The sequence below is a fragment of the Epargyreus clarus genome, unplaced genomic scaffold (genome assembly GCF_041222505.1).
Source record: "Epargyreus clarus isolate Ecla_fem2 unplaced genomic scaffold, WU_Ecla_fem_2.2 ptg000035l, whole genome shotgun sequence".
Classification (NCBI taxonomy): domain Eukaryota; kingdom Metazoa; phylum Arthropoda; class Insecta; order Lepidoptera; family Hesperiidae; genus Epargyreus; species Epargyreus clarus.
Window position 1 is genome coordinate 3,067,754 of NW_027332240.1, and position 23,046 is coordinate 3,090,799.

General features: G+C 46.0%; 2 protein-coding genes across 2 annotated transcripts in view; one reads left to right on the forward strand and one right to left on the reverse strand.

Moving 5' to 3' along the window:
- Nucleotides 1-1,076: 1,076 nt before the first annotated feature.
- Nucleotides 1,077-2,483, forward strand: Rpt6 (26S proteasome regulatory subunit Rpt6). Its single transcript, XM_073091884.1, has one exon. The coding sequence runs from the start codon at nucleotides 1,205-1,207 to the stop codon at nucleotides 2,411-2,413; it is 1,209 nt and encodes a 402-aa protein (XP_072947985.1). The 5' UTR covers nucleotides 1,077-1,204; the 3' UTR covers nucleotides 2,414-2,483.
- A 392-nt stretch (nucleotides 2,484-2,875) lies between these two features.
- yl (Putative vitellogenin receptor yl) overlaps nucleotides 2,876-23,046 on the reverse strand; it is a 35,427-nt gene continuing 15,256 nt past the window's right edge. Inside the window, exons 17-36 of the mRNA XM_073092263.1 lie at nucleotides 22,884-22,976; nucleotides 22,348-22,500; nucleotides 21,639-21,980; nucleotides 21,195-21,302; nucleotides 20,844-21,000; nucleotides 15,504-15,595; nucleotides 14,950-15,086; nucleotides 14,123-14,199; nucleotides 12,859-13,040; nucleotides 12,151-12,300; nucleotides 11,214-11,421; nucleotides 10,735-10,890; nucleotides 9,929-10,040; nucleotides 9,148-9,276; nucleotides 8,266-8,492; nucleotides 7,621-7,954; nucleotides 6,976-7,138; nucleotides 6,264-6,333; nucleotides 3,474-3,558; nucleotides 2,876-3,027 (exon numbers count right to left, since the gene is read on the reverse strand). Coding sequence (XP_072948364.1) covers nucleotides 2,926-3,027; nucleotides 3,474-3,558; nucleotides 6,264-6,333; nucleotides 6,976-7,138; nucleotides 7,621-7,954; nucleotides 8,266-8,492; nucleotides 9,148-9,276; nucleotides 9,929-10,040; nucleotides 10,735-10,890; nucleotides 11,214-11,421; nucleotides 12,151-12,300; nucleotides 12,859-13,040; nucleotides 14,123-14,199; nucleotides 14,950-15,086; nucleotides 15,504-15,595; nucleotides 20,844-21,000; nucleotides 21,195-21,302; nucleotides 21,639-21,980; nucleotides 22,348-22,500; nucleotides 22,884-22,976 — 3,077 coding nt within the window. The 3' untranslated portion in view covers nucleotides 2,876-2,925. The remainder of the gene's footprint in view (nucleotides 3,028-3,473; nucleotides 3,559-6,263; nucleotides 6,334-6,975; nucleotides 7,139-7,620; nucleotides 7,955-8,265; nucleotides 8,493-9,147; nucleotides 9,277-9,928; nucleotides 10,041-10,734; nucleotides 10,891-11,213; nucleotides 11,422-12,150; nucleotides 12,301-12,858; nucleotides 13,041-14,122; nucleotides 14,200-14,949; nucleotides 15,087-15,503; nucleotides 15,596-20,843; nucleotides 21,001-21,194; nucleotides 21,303-21,638; nucleotides 21,981-22,347; nucleotides 22,501-22,883; nucleotides 22,977-23,046) is intronic.

Genomic DNA, 23,046 nt, shown 5'->3' on the forward strand with positions numbered 1-23,046 from the left:
GTTACCTGTCAAATTGTTTTTTTTTTATTAACTTTTTTCGTAGGTCGTGATAATGGCACTAATAGATGAACAGCCGCGCGTAGTACGGTACACACCTTACGTCACTACACACGTCGTGTTCGGCGACTGCCTAGCAAGCAACTACCTTAACCTTATCTCACTCAATCTGAGTTCAGTTGATTTTAGTGTGGAAATAAACCAACGCACAATAGAAAGTAAATATTTGCAAATCGTTTTTATAGCGCCAGAATATTTCAAAAGCCAACTATTCAATTAATAACGAATCGCCGTAAAATGTAGCTTATTTTACATACTTATTCAAAGAAATGGAAAAACAAAATGACAATGCACAATTTTAAAGTAATGCAGTTTGTTTATTTTTATGATTCTAAATTCGTCGATCATTCATTCATATCCTACTTGATCAACTATATAAACCGGTATAAGCCCGACAGTCCATTAGCAAGACATAAACAAACAATAAATCATTTTTTGAATAAACTTTGATCTAAAAATCGCCGAAGAATCAAACAATGAATAACTGATTCTGTTCTTACTTTATTATGTTGTTTGAATGTTAATATAATAGATAGTTCAACTAAAATATACCACTTACATTAATTTGAAATAATTTCATTTAAAATGAACAAAGCACGATGTTATTTCCGTTACTATAATATTACGTACAAATCTTTGGTAACTTAAAATATTTTGTCTTTATTAGTTACACAAAAATAACATTCTTCATTTTAATAATAACTTTTATTATATTTTAATAAGTTATTTTACAATCGAACATAAAAAGGACCTCGTTCAAAAATAAGTTTGAAAATTTTACATATAGTGTTGCTATGTAATAAAATTTGGTAGAAACTTTTAAAAGATATCTTCGATTGATTAAATGATTTTATGTACCATGTTAACATTTAGGTATGTAAAATAGATACGAGCATTAAAAAGTTATACTTGAATAATTTAATATATTAATAGCAATGCAAACACAATTTTAATTATGCTTGTTAATTTTAGATGATGGTAGAAAATTTAATATAGGTTATTCTACACCGTGACTTGAAAATACTGTTGGTTGTCAAAGTTGTCATGTCATCACATTGTCATTGTGTACCGCATCAGAAATTCTGATTATTGTTCTAAATTCGCTAATCATTTCTTTCAACGATTAATGTAACAAAACAATACCAAAATGACGATAACTAAGATGGAAATCGACCCGGTAAAGGGTGAGGGTTTCCGTCCGTACTACATAACGAAGATCGAAGAGCTGCAGTTGATCGTGGCCGAGAAGTCTCAGAACCTGCGTCGTCTGCAGGCTCAGCGTAACGAACTCAACGCAAAAGTGCGTATGCTGCGCGAGGAGCTCCAACTGCTGCAAGAGCAGGGCTCCTACGTCGGCGAGGTCGTCAAGCCTATGGACAAGAAGAAAGTGCTCGTAAAGGTACATCCCGAGGGTAAATTCGTCGTTGATTTGGACAAAAACGTTGACATAAACGACGTGACCGCCAATTGCCGCGTCGCGCTTCGCAATGAGAGCTACACTCTTCATAAGATTCTGCCCAACAAAGTCGACCCCTTGGTGTCTCTCATGATGGTTGAGAAGGTCCCGGACTCTACTTACGAGATGGTAGGTGGTTTAGATAAACAAATTAAAGAGATTAAGGAGGTCATTGAGCTGCCTGTTAAGCATCCCGAGCTGTTTGATGCTTTGGGTATTGCCCAACCTAAAGGTGTCTTGTTATATGGCCCGCCAGGCACAGGTAAGACATTGTTAGCGCGTGCGGTCGCCCATCACACTGAGTGTACATTTATCCGTGTGTCAGGCTCTGAGTTAGTCCAGAAATTCATTGGTGAGGGCAGTCGAATGGTGCGAGAACTTTTTGTTATGGCTAGAGAACATGCCCCGTCTATAATCTTCATGGACGAGATTGACTCTATTGGCTCCTCTCGTATCGAATCTGGCAGTGGAGGTGACTCCGAAGTACAAAGAACTATGCTGGAATTGTTGAACCAGCTAGATGGTTTTGAAGCAACAAAGAACATTAAAGTTATTATGGCAACAAATAGGATTGACATCCTCGACCCAGCTCTGCTGAGACCTGGCCGTATCGACAGGAAGATCGAGTTCCCCCCACCGAATGAAGAGGCTCGCTTGGATATCTTGAAAATCCATTCTCGAAAGATGAATCTTACTAGAGGAATTAATCTTCGTAAGATAGCGGAGCTGATGCCTGGAGCATCTGGTGCTGAGGTTAAGGGTGTGTGTACGGAAGCTGGTATGTATGCCCTAAGGGAGCGCCGAGTCCATGTAACCCAAGAGGACTTTGAAATGGCCGTCGCTAAAGTAATGCAGAAGGACTCTGAGAAGAATATGTCCATTAAAAAGTTGTGGAAGTAATCTTTTTATTCATAATTGTTTGTCATGTATTTCCTTTTATCATAGCTTATTAAATTTTCTTTCTTAATAAGCAGTTTTAATTTATTGAAGAATGTAGTGTTATGATTTTCTCTCTTTACTCGCATTTAGGATGAATCCATTCATGCATTTTGAATATGTATGTTATAAACATTGAAATAAAAAAATAGATAGAAAAACAATATTTATTTCTTCATATAAATATGAACAATGATTTGTATACAGTAATTATGATAAAACATAATTAGTACAAATTCACAACATCTGTAAATCATTACAAACATTTATTACAAATTATTAACATCTGCCTGCAGAATAATTTATGAATTACAAAATAAACCAAATAAATTATACTTAGACTAAATTTGTAGCCTACACTCAATTTTGATTTTACAATTATAAGAATCAGTGCAATAAACATCAAGAATAACAATTTTATGTAACAAAATATTGTTAGAATAAGAAAAATAGGAAACTTATTACTATTTCATTAATTAATTGCGCAATATTCTTCTATTTTCCCTCACATCCAAGTCTGATTCAGTATCAGAGAGATCTTGTTGAGACTGCACATCAAATATTAGACCAGAAGTGCGCTGAAAAATAATATGGATATTAATAAAACAAATTTATAATGTCATTCTCTGGCTCCTGAATAGTAACAGATTTTATCAGACAAAATTGATGTATGGAAATTTACAATATATTATGGAATTTACATATTTGATATACGTACACACACTTTGATACACAGAATTTACTCATTGATAAATAATATTTACCCATTAATGCAAAAATTTACCCTTTAATGTAGAGAATATATTTGATATACTGTTTATCTATTACGTAGATTACCAATCAATACACCAAAGTTACTCATTGACATACAAACTAAACTTTTAATAAATGGAGCATTTCCATATGTATACAAAAATAGGAACATTGTATGCCTAAGTAAATATTGTTTTTTCTGAAACTACTATTAATTTCTACACTTTCGGATTTTTCGAAATAAAGAGTTATTATATATATTGTAACGTACATGTGGCCGAGATTGTTTCCTGAAGGACTGCTGCCAAATGTTCCTCACCAACTGCAGGGGATTGATGAACTCATGGGAGACTCCACTGCGAATAAACAACTATTATATTATTATGTAGATATATGGAAGATGGTAGCACTTTTTGTGGTTCACTTTTTGTAATAGGCAAGGCAATACATATTTCTGCCTCATAATAGTAGTACCCTACCCTAGTACGAGTTTTTACGTTCTCTCGAAAACGTTCAACGTTTACGAATTCGCTCCTAGAGCGCTTCCGTGGACCGTATTCGACTAAAATTCCGCAAAAAAACTAAAAAAAACGGAACTATAACGGTATCAAAATGAGATTAAAAATCTATATATATAAAAGAAAGTCGTGTTAGTTACTCCACTTATAACTCAAGAACGGCTGAACCGATTTGGCTGAAAATTGGTGGAGAGGTAGCTTAGAACCAGGAGACGGACATAGGATACTTTTTATCCCGTTCGACCGCGTTTCCTTGAAGTCATTTTATAACTCAAGAACGGTTGAACCGATTTAGCTGAAAATTGGTAAAGTGGTAGATTAGAACCAGGAAACGGACATAGGATACTTTTTATCCCGTTCGACCGCGTTTCCGTGAAGTCATTTTATAACTCAAGAACGGCTGAACCAATTTGACTGAAAATTAATCGAGAGGTAGCTTAGAAGCAGGAAAAGGACATAGGATACTTTTTATCCCGTTCGACCGCGTTTCCTTGAAGTCATTTTATAACTCAAGAACGGTTGAACCGATTTAGCTGAAAATTGGTAAAGAGGTAGATTAGAACCAGGAAACGGACATAGGATACTTTTTATCCCGTTCGACCGCGTTTCCGTGAAGTCATTTTATAACTCAAGAACGGCTGAACCAATTTGACTGAAAATTAATCGAGAGGTAGCTTAGAACCAGGAGACGGACATAGGATACTTTTTATCCTGTTCGACCGCGTTTCCGTGAATAAATAAGAGTTGAAAGTTTGTATTAAAGTCCCCCAGTTTTGATGCAAATCTATATGAAAATTGGTATTTGATAGGATTTCGATAGAAAGTAATTAAATATCTATTTTACGATATTTGCAAAATCAACCCTTAAGTTGGTTAAGTAGGGGTTGGAATTTTATATTAAAATCCGTTAATTTGGAAGCAAAAACTGTAAAAATTTGCATTTGGCTTTAGAAGACACTTCGTTTAGAAATCGGCAGATTTTGAAGCAAAGTCTATGAAAATTGGAATTTAGCTTTTTGATTCAAAATAATAGAACACATTTTTCACCGTTTTTGGAAAATCAACCTTTAGGGACATTTAATCGGGTATGGAACTTTAATTTAATATCCGTTAATTTGGAGCACTAAGAAAATTATCATAAGACATAATGAAGCATCTGAGTTACTGTTTGTTTTTTTAGATCAACCCTTAAGACTGTTATAAATCGCCTTTCTATTTACACACCTGTTTCAGCATTTTTAGCTATTCAACAACCCGATTAGAGTACTATAAGTAAATAAACTTTCTTTAAAAAAACCGTTATTGAAGTTATAGGTACTTCTTTTCGCGTGTTTGTAAAAAAAATAACAAAAAATACAACCGACTTCTATGTCACTACAAGTGACATAGAAGTCGGTTGTATTTTTTGTTAAAATTTTTTTTACCCTTTTTAGTGATGACATAATAACATTTATATTAATACAATATAAAATTGTATAAACGTGATCATGAATTAAGGTACGGTCTGAATTTACATTGATTGGAACCGCCCGCACGCAGGGCGCTGCCGCGCCCTGCCCTCTTAGTTTTATATTGTCATATGTGTTCCAACCTAACCTAACTAAATAGTCAATGATTCGCAATTTCATTAGAACCTCCTACACCAAATATCTTCAAACACGACTCAATTATTCCCATCGGTTGAGGAGTTACATATTTTGTCTCCGAGCCACATTATCAGACCCTTAAATAGTCAATGATGAACTGACTTTGCAATTTCGTTAGAACTTACACCAAATATCTTCAAACACAACTCAAATATCCCCATCGGTTGAGGAGTTACATATTTTGTCTCCGAGCCACATTATCAGACCCTTAAATAGTCAATGATGCACAGACTTTGTAATTTCATTAGAACCTACAATAAAAAATAACACAATAAAAAAATAATTATTAAAATCGGTTCACTAACGGCGGAGTAATTCGTGTACATACATAAAAAAAAGATACCGGCCGAATTGATAACCACCTCCTTTTTGAAGTCGGTAAAAAATAACAGAGTGCAGAGAGGTAGAGTGAATTTTATTTAATTGTATTTTTTATTTTCCTGTTCTCCTGTGGCCATTTCCTAATATTTACCAGTAGTTTATGGACATAATACATAAATTACACGAGTGAAACCACGAGGTACAGATATTCACTCATAATTAGGTGGTACGAAGTTCACCGGGTCATCTAGTTTAAAAATAAATGCAATCTTTTTTTATTCGTGAAATGAAATGTACGTTACAGTTGACTACAGTTTTTTATAACTCATATGCGAAATCTTAGTTCCGTTAAGGTGCACGGGAGAGCTGTCGTAAACCTTGAACGTTTTCGAGCAAACGTAAAAACTCATACTAAGGGTACAGAGTTAAGCGCTGCTGTGTTAGGTGAAGCTGTTATATATCCATATCCATAGCTACACGTTTAAGGCTGGATGTAACGTCTGTGAGTTGAAGGAAGTACTTACTATTAGGTGGCTGTCAGGAAACATGATTATGAATTTATATTTTAGGACTTACCCAGCATTCGGCACTTCAATAATAGATGAGGAGAGCTGTGTCATGCCTTCCGGATTGTTATGGTATCTGACTCTGTGAACAAAAATAAATATATCGATTTATGTTTTATTTTTGGACCTTAATGCCTGGCAGAATAAGAGTCCTAAGATTCCTTGGCTTTATGTGAAATAAAATATTGGGTTTAAGTAGAAATAGACATCTAGAATTGGAAGTTTTGCTATAGTCCAAACAAATCAATGTAATCCATCTATTGGCTATAAATGTTAGTGGAGGATATGCTGCTCTCTGGTCAGGTGTATCTGGATAGGGAGTGGTCTAGACCATACTAAAAGAATATCTTTAATAATGAACTGTGTATGTAAGATGCAAATTTATATAGGCGCGGATGTATGTGGTCAATATTATATAGGTAAGCTCAATATGGACAAGTGCGTGTAAGGGTGTTAGCTCAATATTGGCCAGCGCGTGTAAGTATGTTAGCTCAATATTGGTTAGCGCGTATAAGGATGGAAGCTCAAAATTGGCGAGGGCGTGTAAGGAACAATATTGATGAGTGTGTGTACAGTATGATGTCAATATTTGCAAGTGTGCAGAGTACAGATTTTATTTTCCAATCCTTGTGTACACTGTTTGTGTGTCTGTGTGCGTGTGAGTGTGTGCGTGTGCGTGTGTGTGCGTGTGTGTGTGTGTGTGTGTGTGTGTGTGCGCGCTCACTGCACGTATTCCGCGTGCGCGGCGCGGCGGCGGGCGCGCTGGTAGTACGCGAACACGGCGAGGTAGAGCAGCAGCAGCGCCAGCACCACGCCCACCAGCGTCAGCGACACGCTGTGCGCGCGGGAGGCGTCCTGCTGCGACCAGCCGTTGAATAACGCCAACTGGGGGCAACGACGGAGTGATACAGACAATACAAGTAAAGGGTATTTTAAAGCAGCAAACGAGTGTGGAGTCCAGGTGATGGCAATCTACTGGTACCCATGGACATCTATAAACAATTCCAGATAAAATCTCTATCTTATCTCTCAGGTAGGTATCTCTCTTCCTACCTGAGGTCAATCAGGAGGTCGGTCACAGGTGCGATGCTACCCCTGAGGATTAAGTTTGAATGCCCCGGATAAATGTATCTCCCGTACCTTGAAACCAAGATACAGCAGCGCTTAATACTACTGTTATTAGAAAGAAATAAGCAAGATCAGCTCATATCAACGTCTACGCTACCTTGATATAATCGACTTAAGGACTGTATTGGAGATAGCGTGCTTAAAGATTAATTTAAACAGTTACTTAGAGTATGTCAATTTTGGAATAATTGTGCATGGCTTCATTTTGAATTGCATATCAACTGCCAATATGTAATTACCTCATTACGTAAAACACGTGGGCAGCTCCCATCACTCGAAATCCCACCATCATCGCACACACACTGCGGCTCTGTTTCCCCGAGCACGCACACATTGGCACACGTGAAGCTGTCACAGTCATTCATGACGTCATCCCTCTGGACGCTCTCGTGGCGGATCACGAAGGTGTTGGCGTCGAACACGGAGTAGAGGTAGGGCTCGCAGACCCTGGGCTCATGGAGGTGGCAGCGGCTCAGCTTGAAGGAGTTGGCGCCGATGAAGTAGATCGAGTCCTCGAAGATCACGAGGCCGTGCGGTGCTTGCAAGTTCGGGTCGTTGGTGAAGATCGTTTTTCTAGAAGAAAATGTATTTTTCTGAAGGTATTTTTTCTGGAAACTTGTTTTCAAAAAGTGATTGTTTAAGCAATAGAAGAAAATGGGCATTCAGTCTACCTTATGATCTCTTATTGGTTATGTAGTATTAAATACATACTTCAATTAGGATTGGAAATCTGCCAGAAACGGTTACCTGTATAGTTCGCGCCGAACTGCTAGTCCGGTCTGAAGTTATTGCGAGCACGTAGTCATACAATTTGCTATGGCGACACAAAACAAAGTAGTGACACAAAACAACTGGCCTCTACAAATATCAACCAAACGACTTACAAGGTGTTCCCTTCGAAGTCCATCTGCAGGATCCTGGACGGTCCAGTTTCAGCAACGTACAGCCTCTGCTTGAAGGAGTCAACCTCCAGCCCGGTGCAGTTGGTGATGGTGGCCAGGTCAGCCACCTGCCTCCCGCTTAGAGACGCTGAACGGACTATTGACTCTAGCTCTCTGTTCACGCAGTAAAACATCTTGCGAGATGCTGGGTCCACGACCAGTGCTGACACCTGAAAACGATGTTTTTTTTTTTGTAATATAGAAGTAGTAGATGAACATGTAGCCCACCTGATAGTAAGTGGCTACGGCCGCCCATACAAATAATGACCCCTACATACAATTATATTACTACCTGAGGTCGGTCACAGGTGCGTCGTTACCCCTGAGGATTAAGCTGGAACTCCTCGGAAAAGTATGTCTTCCTTCAACCCAGAACACAGCAACGCTTAGCACACCTGTCATTAAACAGAAATAGGCGTGGCGATGGTGCCACTTGAACCACAGAGGCTTCTACCACCTAAAATATTTTCGTACACACAGTCACGGATGAATCTATGTTGATATACCTCTATTACAAAGTACAAATAAGAAAATAATCCTATATGGTTTTGCTACCTTAAGGTTTGGGTACACATTAGCGCTTTCTACACTAATAAATAACCCTATGAATACTTGTATAACACCAATCCCTAGGAATATAGGACTGAGTGTAGAAACTGTCAATGGATACCGAGTAATTGACCCTTAGGATAGCCAAATTCATGGTAAGCATTGTTATATCATTCGTGCCACGGATTCACAATAATGAATTCACAAAACAAACCCAGAAACAAGAAACCCAGTTAAACCCAATCCAAAATCATCAAGGATTTAGAAGAACCCTACCACAGCTTCGGAGGGCAGCTTCTGCAGCTTGGCGCAGCGCTTCCTCTTGACGTTGCAGACCCGGATGCAGCTGCGGCCCGGCCAGCTGTCCGCGAAGTACACGTTGTCAGTCACCCAGTCCACTGCCACCTGGAATATCATATTAGCTTGTGTTGAGTCAGTTACGAGATCTTATGATTCAGTGCAGACTTTGCAAGTCCAGGAATATTTCATTTTTTTTATATTTACCCCTAACGATAAAGCAGACGAGCTATCTGATGGAAAACAGTCACAGTCGCCTATTTGCAACACCAGAGAGGTCGCCAACGCATCGCCGGCTTTGAAGGAGAGCTCTTTTTGCACCCCTCTTGAAGAGTTTCATATCATGTTCGCTATTATACACTAAAATGTATCATATTCCCTATTGTGCAAGGTGAGAAGGATCAAGGATACAATTCGTTCAGGGTTTAAGTTGTTGAACATAACGGATATGATGAGAGGTGTTGCTGCTTCCAGGCTCTCAGGAGACAAAATAGTTCAGTTTACAGATTCCGAAGCGGACGTTTTTGTTTTAGAGCATTTACTGTATAGGAATGTTCCCATAATCGATTATTGGGTAAGTAAGAAGCAATAAAGCAATACATGCTTCAAAGTGACCTGACATTTTGGGTTATGTGAAATTCTTGTATGATGCTCAGACAAATAATATAGAAAATTTAGAAATATCGCAAATAATCTCGTATGATGCGCCTACAAGTTCCGAAATGCTGGCACGCTTCATAAGTACTTGAATCCCACTTACCCGAGTGGGTCTACCAACGTTAGTGATGACGTTGATACCTAGATCATCTTGTGTACGGTTCACTTCAATAAGTTTCCCTGTTTCAGCTGAAGCCACGTACAATTGGTTTTTCCTGAAATTTATCAATAACAATCAATAAACATAAATAATAATACTAAATAACAACATTTTTTCAATATGAATAATTTTCCCCTTTTTGCTTTGTAGCAGTGCACTGTTCTGGTTTGGAGAGTGTAGCAAAGTAACTAAATGTTAAATGTAAGACTCCACCGAGAACTGGGCATTAGAAATGTTTTGTCCCTTATTTCTTCCTTAATGGTAAGGAAGAAATGAGGGACAAAACATCAACATATAAACTTAAGATCAAATCATTATCATCCCAAATCCATTAGCATCCCATCTTATAGATGACATATTTCCAAGCACAAGAAGACTTAAAAACAGTAGTCCAGGACCTACTCAAATGAGATTTTAGAAGGCATGTCACAGGACCTGTGCCTCGCATAATACCACTTGCCCTAAATATTGCTGAATGTCCATAGGGACAGATTGCAATAGCATCTGGTTTAAAAAAAAATGTTAAATGTCTAATGACGAGGCATTTCAACTTAACTATTACTAATCCATGACTCTAAGTGTAAGCAACGTATTTGTCGCTAGTCACAAATACGACTTAAGTATAGAATTAATTGTAAATATTCTTGGGCAGCAGGGGATCATTATAAGATTTTATTTGCAACTTCTTAAAAAGCAAGCCGTTGGCCGTTTTAAACTAGAGTGTAACTGTATTGAAGGTCTAAAATCACCTGACGTTATAATCCAAATCGCTGATCCTGGCGATGTTCGGGTCGTTGTACTCCAGGGTAACCTTGTAGTCTGCGTAGATAGACTTTACGGAGTTTCCTGACACGTATAGCACTGACATGTTGCCTCGCACCGCTTTGCATGAGCGACGGTCGGATCTAGGGAATATAAAATTACGCTTGTAAACTTCTAACAAAAAGTTTTTAAATAGATTTCAACTGTAAGACATTCAATCAAGCAATCAAAGCTTTCTGTTAATTGCATTTCATCGGCGTCGGGTAGAATACTTTCTACATGTAGTTGATTAAAAATTTCTGCAACGTATCTGTGACAACGTAACCTAAGGTAGGAATCTAATTTTATTAGGGGTTGACTACAGATGTCCACGAGCGGCTGTGACCACTTACACTTACAAGTTAATTTACTGAATCATTTGGTTTCTCAATCTTGTACAAAAAAATCTATGAAGTGCCAAATATACCTAAGCGCATATCCCGGATAACACGAGCATATAAACGAGCCATGTGTGTTAAGACACCGATGCGCACACACGTCGGCGCGGCACTCGTCCGTGTCGTCGCAGCCGCGCCCGTCCGCCGCCAGCCGCAGCCCGCGCGGACACGAGCACGCCGGGCCGCTCGGGCTGCGCCGGCAGATGCCCGGGCACGTGTGCGGAGTGCAGGGGGTCGCTACGGAAGAGTGCTACGGTGAACTCTACGGTATGCTATAGTGTGCTACGGTGTAGCTATGTTACATATCGTTGTGCGCTTAGCGTAGCGGAAGAACAAGCGGGTTTGCTGGGCTACGCCGGTAGATGCCGGTATTGCACTACGACGTACTACGACGTAGCTATGTGTATAGCATAGGCGCAGTTACGTGCGCTAATATGCACAGCTACGAGATGTACTAGAGGTACGTTATGTACGACTAGACACAAGGATTCATATGAGCTAAAACGTATTGTACATAAACAAAGTGAACTACAGCGTGCGTCCGCTAGCTTTGCACTACGCCGTCTGTTACATAAGACTAAGGTGCATTAAAGTATCTGATGAACATATGCTACATGGGATTTGGCCGTAAACAGAACAAAAAATACCTTTTATTGCAAAGTATACAATATACACATCTTTACATCTAATTTTACGGAGTTTTAAACTTTTCAGTGGAAAGAATCAAAATTCATAAGTACCAAAATATTACCTAATCTTTTAGATATGCTATGCATATACATCATTACCGAATAGTACCAAAAGAAACAATTTCCATCAATAAGCTATAGGTATATATCAATGAATCTTGTCAAGGACATTTACAACTTATTCCCATCAGTAATCTTAGTAGCTTATGGATGGAATATACTATATTATGTAGTTGTATTATAAATCTCAGCAACGACCTTAACATTTCCAACTTACAGCAGTTACCACCCTCGTCGGATCCGTCCAAGCAGTCGTGAGTGTCGTCACAGACCGCCGCCCACTCCACGCACTGGCCGCCGGCGCAGCGGAACCCGCTGCTGCACTCCGCCGCCGTGCGCGACACGTACTGGTGGGACGTCTTGTTCACTGCACATATTAATGAAACTTATACACTTGTGCTAAGATTTTGATAGATACCGAGAACATACATGATCAAAGCGTACAGCACGAAAGAAGTATAATTTATATAACTGCAAGCAGAAATCGAAACTCGATCCCGATACCCTGAAACTACCAGACTATTAAAACCATTACCTATGTCGTTTGACTCATCGATAATTAAAAAAAAAATCTAAGGTAGAACATATTGTTTTTACTTTTTTATAAAGATTTCTAAACTTTAAACAGCCACAGCATGAGTAGGTACTATCCCACGGGGTCCTGGTGTCATTGATTGGTAATGTCCAAAGACGATGCCAAGGTTAAGGCTACATTAGATAAACTTTGTGTACGTCTTACAAAAATCCTCTATAAAACAGTCTTAGCTTACCTAAGAGATAATTGACTACCTGTGTTAATATCCAGGTAAAAGTAATAAATTGAAAATTATCTACTCGTACCTTCCTATTCAAATCTAGCAAAAGCACTATATCAATTATGTTACAAAAAAAGAGACCTAACTTTAACAGAAAGTTCTTCACTCACCGCTAGCACAAGCCTCCGGTGTCTCATCGGAGCCGTCGAGGCAGTCGTTCTTCCCGTTGCAGACCCACTGCTGGATGACGCAGGCGTTCTCCTGGCGGCACGCGAACAGCCCGTGCGGCGCGCAGCGGTAGTCGCAGCCGTGCTCGTCCGTGCCGCCCGGGCAGTCCGTCTTGCCGTTGCAGCTGGACAAATGAGCACGAACTGATATAGGAGTAGTTGACGAGCAAGCAGCCCACCTGATGGTAAGCTACTGCCTCCCATGGACATCTGTAATCAACTCCAGATAGGATTAGACATTCCTACCTGAGGTCGGTATCGCTCGGTCGGTACCACCTTCAAGATGCGACAGACTGACTGCACCCGTCGCAGGTTCCTGGTGAATCCAGTACTGTCCCACTGCTGGGCACGGATCTTCTCTTAGTAATGGGTTGACAACAAGATTCACAACACCACCAAGCTGGCTATACGCGAATTAGTAACTTCATACATTTTTGAAAACTAAAACTCTCAGACGTGTAGCGTACTTCTCCTTCTTCCAATTTTTCCTTCGCCGTTGATAATAATTTTCTAATTCACAGACCTAACTTAGGAAAATCAGAGGTCAAATCGAAAGTGCGAGTCTGGTAAATCCGATCCTCAGGTTAAGCGGCGCATTTTTAAACTACTAGGTTATCATTACTTCCTGTTTCAATTGATAACAAGCATTAATTGACATACACAAAGACATAGTTATACACACAATCAAAACAAACAAAAAATTATACACACACGTCACCAGAATTTCCTTAGTCAGACACAAAACAAAGTGACACACAAAGCATGTAAATTAAGACGTTACCCAAACTGCTCACAAGAACCAATACAATTAGTAAATTGTCTTTGCTGGAATTATCTACCTAATTCCAGCATTTCAAACATAAATAAAGACAAAAGAGCGAATAAGTATAATTTTGTTACAAGCTTTTTATTAAATTGTTATGTTAGTAAGTACATGTATTAGATTAAATATTAACCAATACCACTTATCCCGTATTTGAAATTTTACGTTTACTCGAAAATTGTCACCGTTTACGTTTTCGCTCACATAGCACTCCCGTGAACTATGTCGGAATTAAAATATCGCAGATTTGAGCGTCATTCATTTTCGAACAAACGTAAAAACTCATACTAAGGGTAGATTAGACGGTAGACCCGGATGCTGGCCATAACAAAGTCTAAACATGACGAAGTTCCACCATCCCTGCATAAGTACTGGTGATGATACCGTGCTGTGGGCGGGAGGCAGATGCTGGTATTCCGCTCACAAGCATACTCCCAGGGCGGGCAACTCGCTGTCGGCTCCTGTATAAACGCTAATAAATAAACGCTTTCTACACTCACAGCCCCACACTAGGATTCCCTGTGTCGTGGGTGCCATGGACACACACATAGACAAATACACAAACACCCAGACCCAGAAACAGACATCTAAATTCATCATTTAGAAATCGATCTGGCCGGGGATCGAACCCGGGACCCTTTGCGCGTCAGACCGGTATGGTGGCAGCTCCGCCACGCGGGTCGTCTGGCGCTCTGGCGTCTGGCGCTGTATGCCAATACTCTTCATGTTAGGTACTGGTTTGGTAACTGGTTAGCACTTCAGTACGCAAGTGTAATAAACATCTTAACATAAAATTTAATCAATCACAAACGTAAATCACTGCTCGTAAAAGAAGCATGTCTGCTGGAACCGTCTTGTGTTGACCAAGACAAATGTTAGTTAACCTCAAAATTAGCCTGTGGAGTCCATGGTATCTACTTACCCACTTTATATTGTAATTGTAGTCGGCTGTAATTTACAACTAAAAAAAGAAAGATGCTTTCTACGCTCACAGCCCCACACCAGGACTAGCCTGTGTCATGCGTGTCATAGCACACACGAACACTCACTTACCCAGAACAGACATCCAAATTGATCATTCAGATATCTGTCTGGCTAGGCCACAAACCCGGAACCCATTACCCGTATGAGCGGTATGATGACCGCTCCGTCAAACGTCATCTATTAAGTAGGAATGGATCATAATGTTTTAAAGTGATTAAGTTCTTCACCTGAGGTTCTTCACGATCTTCGCAGTCTTCTTCATCAGTGTGGTCCGTGCAGTCGAATTTATGGTCACATCGCTTCATCAGCTCCACACACTCACCGCTCTGGCACTTGTAGTAGCCAAATCCACACGTCTTGTTTACTGAAGAACAGTGGATTGTAAAAAAAAGAGAAACGGCTTTTTGTTTGAATATTGTTACAAACAAGCATGCAGGTAATCTGACGAGAAATGGGCACCGTCACCCATTGACATCTTTAATCAATTCCACGATGAATTAAAACCTGAGGTCAGCCACAGATACCTCTGAGGACTAAGTTGGAAGTATAAGCGTCTCTTCCTTGCCACAGACTTCAAACAAAGAAGCATCAACATTTAAGATTGTTGTTATAAAGCATAAATAAGTGTGGCGATGGTACCTCTAGAGTTGAACCCCAAAGAGTTCTTTTATTACCCTTAATTGTTTGGAAATATCCCGTAGCAGTAATCACTTATTATAATTTATAAGTAGTTCATGCTCGTTTGCTTCGATTAAATCAGAAACAAATTTGTTAAACTTACCACAGTCAAGTTCATCGGAGCCGTCGATGCAATCATCACTACTGTCACAACGCCATGAGATCGGAATGCAAGTGTAAGTCCCTGAAGCACACCTGGTGGAAACAGACACATTTATGTATAAGAAATGAATGGAAAGAATTTTAATTTTTAAAATGTACTTGCGTGCGTGTGAGTAAGCACCAGAAGTACAAGTATTTGAGTAATCAGGAAAGATATTTCAATATTTAGCAAATAGTAAAAATATAGTGCTACAATTATTTTAGGTAGGAATTAGGTAGTAATCCTATATTATATTGTAATTATTTGCTGGCAATAAATCTTCGTTTCTTCATTGCCCCAGTGCCTCCAGCCCCTCGAATGGCCTCCATTGCCGCTGCTGCAGCTCACTGCCGCCGGGAGTGCGGCAACTCACATGAACTCGGTGTGGAGGCAGGTCTTGGTGTCGCAGGCGGCGGGCAGCTCCCTGCCGCCGGGAGTGCGGCAACTCACATGAACTCGGTGTGGAGGCAGGTCTTGGTGTCGCAGGCGGCGGGCAGCTCCCTGCCGCCGGGAGTGCGGCAACTCACATGAACTCGGTGTGGAGGCAGGTCTTGGTGTCGCAGGCGGCGGGCAGCTCCCTGCCGCCGGGAGTGCGGCAACTCACATGAACTCGGTGTGGAGGCAGGTCTTGGTGTCGCAGGCGGCGGGCAGCTCCCTGCCGCCGGGAGTGCGGCAACTCACATGAACTCGGTGTGGAGGCAGGTCTTGGTGTCGCAGGCGGCGGGCAGCTCCCTGCCGCCGGGAGTGCGGCAACTCACATGAACTCGGTGTGGAGGCAGGTCTTGGTGTCGCAGGCGGCGGGCAGCTCCCTGCCGCCGGGAGTGCGGCAACTCACATGAACTCGGTGTGGAGGCAGGTCTTGGTGTCGCAGGCGGCGGGCAGCTCCCTGCCGCCGGGAGTGCGGCAACTCACATGAACTCGGTGTGGAGGCAGGTCTTGGTGTCGCAGGCGGCGGGCAGCTCCCTGCCGCCGGGAGTGCGGCAACTCACATGAACTCGGTGTGGAGGCAGGTCTTGGTGTCGCAGGCGGCGGGCAGCTCCCTGCCGCCGGGAGTGCGGCAACTCACATGAACTCGGTGTGGAGGCAGGTCTTGGTGTCGCAGGCGGCGGGCAGCTCCCTGCCGCCGGGAGTGCGGCAACTCACATGAACTCGGTGTGGAGGCAGGTCTTGGTGTCGCAGGCGGCGGGCAGCTCCCTGCCGCCGGGAGTGCGGCAACTCACATGAACTCGGTGTGGAGGCAGGTCTTGGTGTCGCAGGCGGCGGGCAGCTCCCTGCCGCCGGGAGTGCGGCAACTCACATGAACTCGGTGTGGAGGCAGGTCTTGGTGTCGCAGGCGGCGGGCAGCTCCCTGCCGCCGGGAGTGCGGCAACTCACATGAACTCGGTGTGGAGGCAGGTCTTGGTGTCGCAGGCGGCGGGCAGCTCCCTGCCGCCGGGAGTGCGGCAACTCACATGAACTCGGTGTGGAGGCAGGTCTTGGTGTCGCAGGCGGCGGGCAGCTCCCTGCCGCCGGGAGTGCGGCAACTCACATGAACTCGGTGTGGAGGCAGGTCTTGGTGTCGCAGGCGGCGGGCAGCTCCCTGCCGCCGGGAGTGCGGCAACTCACATGAACTCGGTGTGGAGGCAGGTCTTGGTGTCGCAGGCGGCGGGCAGCTCCCTGCCGCCGGGAGTGCGGCAACTCACATGAACTCGGTGTGGAGGCAGGTCTTGGTGTCGCAGGCGGCGGGCAGCTCCCTGCCGCCGGGAGTGCGGCAACTCACATGAACTCGGTGTGGAGGCAGGTCTTGGTGTCGCAGGCGGCGGGCAGCTCCCTGCCGCCGGGAGTGCGGCAACTCACATGAACTCGGTGTGGAGGCAGGTCTTGGTGTCGCAGGCGGCGGGCAGCTCCCTGCCGCCGGGAGTGCGGCAACTCACATGAACTCGGTGTGGAGGCAGGTCTTGGTGTCGCAGGCGGCGGGCAGCTCCCTGCCGCCGGGAGTGCGGCAACTCACATGAACTCGGTGTGGAGGCAGGTCTTGGTGTCGCAGGCGGCGGGCAGCTCCCTGCCGCCGGGAGTGCGGCAACTCACATGAACTCGGTGTGGAGGCAGGTCTTGGTGTCGCAGGCGGCGGGCAGCTCCCTGCCGCCGGGAGTGCGGCAACTCACATGAACTCGGTGTGGAGGCAGGTCTTGGTGTCGCAGGCGGCGGGCAGCTCCCTGCCGCCGGGAGTGCGGCAACTCACATGAACTCGGTGTGGAGGCAGGTCTTGGTGTCGTAGGCGGCGGGCAGCTCCCTGCCGCCGGGAGTGCGGCAACTCACATGAACTCGGTGTGGAGGCAGGTCTTGGTGTCGCAGGCGGCGGGCAGCTCCCTGCCGCCGGGAGTGCGGCAACTCACATGAACTCGGTGTGGAGGCAGGTCTTGGTGTCGCAGGCGGCGGGCAGCTCCCTGCCGCCGGGAGTGCGGCAACTCACATGAACTCGGTGTGGAGGCAGGTCTTGGTGTCGCAGGCGGCGGGCAGCTCCCTGCCGCCGGGAGTGCGGCAACTCACATGAACTCGGTGTGGAGGCAGGTCTTGGTGTCGCAGGCGGCGGGCAGCTCCCTGCCGCCGGGAGTGCGGCAACTCACATGAACTCGGTGTGGAGGCAGGTCTTGGTGTCGCAGGCGGCGGGCAGCTCCCTGCCGCCGGGAGTGCGGCAACTCACATGAACTCGGTGTGGAGGCAGGTCTTGGTGTCGCAGGCGGCGGGCAGCTCCCTGCCGCCGGGAGTGCGGCAACTCACATGAACTCGGTGTGGAGGCAGGTCTTGGTGTCGCAGGCGGCGGGCAGCTCCCTGCCGCCGGGAGTGCGGCAACTCACATGAACTCGGTGTGGAGGCAGGTCTTGGTGTCGCAGGCGGCGGGCAGCTCCCTGCCGCCGGGAGTGCGGCAACTCACATGAACTCGGTGTGGAGGCAGGTCTTGGTGTCGCAGGCGGCGGGCAGCTCCCTGCCGCCGGGAGTGCGGCAACTCACATGAACTCGGTGTGGAGGCAGGTCTTGGTGTCGCAGGCGGCGGGCAGCTCCCTGCCGCCGGGAGTGCGGCAACTCACATGAACTCGGTGTGGAGGCAGGTCTTGGTGTCGCAGGCGGCGGGCAGCTCCCTGCCGCCGGGAGTGCGGCAACTCACATGAACTCGGTGTGGAGGCAGGTCTTGGTGTCGCAGGCGGCGGGCAGCTCCCTGCCGCCGGGAGTGCGGCAACTCACATGAACTCGGTGTGGAGGCAGGTCTTGGTGTCGCAGGCGGCGGGCAGCTCCCTGCCGCCGGGAGTGCGGCAACTCACATGAACTCGGTGTGGAGGCAGGTCTTGGTGTCGCAGGCGGCGGGCAGCTCCCTGCCGCCGGGAGTGCGGCAACTCACATGAACTCGGTGTGGAGGCAGGTCTTGGTGTCGCAGGCGGCGGGCAGCTCCCTGCCGCCGGGAGTGCGGCAACTCACATGAACTCGGTGTGGAGGCAGGTCTTGGTGTCGCAGGCGGCGGGCAGCTCCCTGCCGCCGGGAGTGCGGCAACTCACATGAACTCGGTGTGGAGGCAGGTCTTGGTGTCGCAGGCGGCGGGCAGCTCCCTGCCGCCGGGAGTGCGGCAACTCACATGAACTCGGTGTGGAGGCAGGTCTTGGTGTCGCAGGCGGCGGGCAGCTCCCTGCCGCCGGGAGTGCGGCAACTCACATGAACTCGGTGTGGAGGCAGGTCTTGGTGTCGCAGGCGGCGGGCAGCTCCCTGCCGCCGGGAGTGCGGCAACTCACATGAACTCGGTGTGGAGGCAGGTCTTGGTGTCGCAGGCGGCGGGCAGCTCCCTGCCGCCGGGAGTGCGGCAACTCACATGAACTCGGTGTGGAGGCAGGTCTTGGTGTCGCAGGCGGCGGGCAGCTCCCTGCCGCCGGGAGTGCGGCAACTCACATGAACTCGGTGTGGAGGCAGGTCTTGGTGTCGCAGGCGGCGGGCAGCTCCCTGCCGCCGGGAGTGCGGCAACTCACATGAACTCGGTGTGGAGGCAGGTCTTGGTGTCGCAGGCGGCGGGCAGCTCCCTGCCGCCGGGAGTGCGGCAACTCACATGAACTCGGTGTGGAGGCAGGTCTTGGTGTCGCAGGCGGCGGGCAGCTCCCTGCCGCCGGGAGTGCGGCAACTCACATGAACTCGGTGTGGAGGCAGGTCTTGGTGTCGCAGGCGGCGGGCAGCTCCCTGCCGCCGGGAGTGCGGCAACTCACATGAACTCGGTGTGGAGGCAGGTCTTGGTGTCGCAGGCGGCGGGCAGCTCCCTGCCGCCGGGAGTGCGGCAACTCACATGAACTCGGTGTGGAGGCAGGTCTTGGTGTCGCAGGCGGCGGGCAGCTCCCTGCCGCCGGGAGTGCGGCAACTCACATGAACTCGGTGTGGAGGCAGGTCTTGGTGTCGCAGGCGGCGGGCAGCTCCCTGCCGCCGGGAGTGCGGCAACTCACATGAACTCGGTGTGGAGGCAGGTCTTGGTGTCGCAGGCGGCGGGCAGCTCCCTGCCGCCGGGAGTGCGGCAACTCACATGAACTCGGTGTGGAGGCAGGTCTTGGTGTCGCAGGCGGCGGGCAGCTCCCTGCCGCCGGGAGTGCGGCAACTCACATGAACTCGGTGTGGAGGCAGGTCTTGGTGTCGCAGGCGGCGGGCAGCTCCCTGCCGCCGGGAGTGCGGCAACTCACATGAACTCGGTGTGGAGGCAGGTCTTGGTGTCGCAGGCGGCGGGCAGCTCCCTGCCGCCGGGAGTGCGGCAACTCACATGAACTCGGTGTGGAGGCAGGTCTTGGTGTCGCAGGCGGCGGGCAGCTCCCTGCCGCCGGGAGTGCGGCAACTCACATGAACTCGGTGTGGAGGCAGGTCTTGGTGTCGCAGGCGGCGGGCAGCTCCCTGCCGCCGGGAGTGCGGCAACTCACATGAACTCGGTGTGGAGGCAGGTCTTGGTGTCGCAGGCGGCGGGCAGCTCCCTGCCGCCGGGAGTGCGGCAACTCACATGAACTCGGTGTGGAGGCAGGTCTTGGTGTCGCAGGCGGCGGGCAGCTCCCTGCCGCCGGGAGTGCGGCAACTCACATGAACTCGGTGTGGAGGCAGGTCTTGGTGTCGCAGGCGGCGGGCAGCTCCCTGCCGCCGGGAGTGCGGCAACTCACATGAACTCGGTGTGGAGGCAGGTCTTGGTGTCGCAGGCGGCGGGCAGCTCCCTGCCGCCGGGAGTGCGGCAACTCACATGAACTCGGTGTGGAGGCAGGTCTTGGTGTCGCAGGCGGCGGGCAGCTCCCTGCCGCCGGGAGTGCGGCAACTCACATGAACTCGGTGTGGAGGCAGGTCTTGGTGTCGCAGGCGGCGGGCAGCTCGTCGCTGCCGTCGGGGCAGTCGCTGCGCCCGTCGCACGCTAACGACCGCGAGATGCAGAGACTGTCACTGTTGCAGCGGAACTCCGTGGAGCTACAGCTGACTGACACTGGAAGATGGTCAAGGAAGCCAAAATTGATGATTCGATAATTTCGAATTAATTGGATTGGCACAATAAAACTGTGACTAACTCTTTGACTTTTAAATAAAAGAAAAGAAAACAGGGTAAAATTGCCAGAAAAGTTACCTAGAAACTCAAAATCTTCAAAAAGCACAAATACAAAGAACTTATTGCAAACTTACTCTCGGTAGATGGGGCGGTCGAAGAACAATATTGGGAGCTGTCGATGCAGGTACCGTGGCAAGATATTTGACCGATACCACAAGTAGGTAGCTTCGTGAAATTGGGTTCTGAAACAAATGTTAATTTTAACAATAAGTATTAACTATACTGATATACTCATGATATCTATGCAATATAAGTATGTAGTTCCATACAAAAATAATTGCTCTCTGTGCAAACATATTTTGCAGCGCCAGAGTTAACTGGAGTCCAGGATTTAAACCCTTCGTCTATTCAAAAATTACTTATAAAGCTATATTTTCTAGACTTTCAGTTTAACCTATATAAAATAGGTCTCAAAATTTCTAACATCAAATTCTGCTATATAAGACAAATTTTAGCTCTATGGGATACAAGGCTACCAAGGTCAGGATTTCTTTTTATTTTCTTGAAAATGTACTTACTAGGACACCCTTCCTCATCTTCGCCGTACAGACAATCCTTATGACCATCACACTTCTTGTCACTTGCGAAGCATCTGTTACTCCTATGGCAGAAGAGCTCATCTTCCTTACAATTCGTCAGCAGGGTGCATCTCCCATCAACCAAGGTACGACCAGGGGAGCAAAGGCACTTGTAACCCATGTCCAAGGTACCCTGGTGAGGATGATCGTGAGCCACCTGGACGCAGAGTTCAGGACAGGGGCTGGGCAGGGTGAAACAGCGGTGTTTGAGGAGGGGGTTCTTTGGTTCAGGGGGTGGGGTGGTCGCTAGGATGTGTAAATGAGTGTTGTTCGGGAAGATTGCTGAAAAATGAAGCGGAAATTAATAATAATTAAGTATAGATGATAGAGGTTGATATTTTTTCATAAGACCGTTAAACTCCATGAACGTTAATCAGCCTTAGTCTTTAATCTGTAATCTGTAACTAAGATTATCATTCAGTGACGTTTTCGAAGAAAATCTTTTTGTGGCCTTTTTAGAAACAAATTTCTGTATAGGAACATGCTCAATTTTTTGCACGTATTGGCCTTTTTGGCGCCTCTTACCACCTGACGCTTAAAGCGATAGCTCCTCTCACTCTACCCTATCTGCTCGTATAATCTGCATGAAATCAAAATGACATTATCCAGACAGCAATTATATAAAATAAGGCAACTAAAATAGACTTACAAAGTTCAATCCGACGTATCTTGTGGTTGAGCTCATGGAGATCTGCCCAGAAGATCCTGGCGGTGCGCTTGTCTGTCCAAAACACGTGCGTGTCGGTGACCGCCATATCCGCTATCGTTGTTGATAGCTCACGGAAGTTCTCTCTCCCTGTACCTGTGGTGTTTTGTTTATGTTTTAAAATATAGGAGGGGCAGAGCATGCAATCCATCTGATGGTATGTGGCTACTGCCGCCGATGGATTTAATCAACCCCAGATAGGATTAGACATTCCTACCTGAGGTCTACCACAGATGCGCCGCTAACCCTGAGGACTTAAGTTGGAACGCCTCGGAAAAATATGTCTCCCTTACCACACCCTTCAAACCAGGACACAGCAGCGCTGACACTACTCTTAATAGGCAGAAATAGGCGTGGTGTAGTTGCCACTTCCGAGGTCTACAATGATCGCCTCATATTAATGGTCAGTCGGCCGTCACTTTTCACTCATAAAGTCCTAAAGCTCTTTGCCCTTTGGCCAGGAATAAAATAGGCCTTACCTTCGGGATGCACGTAATCAATAATGCCCTGGCCTTCATCAGATATGTACACCACATCCATCCATTGAGAGTACCGCAGTCGGACGTGGGGACCTTTTAATAAAATAATGACGTTAATATAATAAATAATGTTTCATGTCATTTAACGTAAGTATCACCCAAT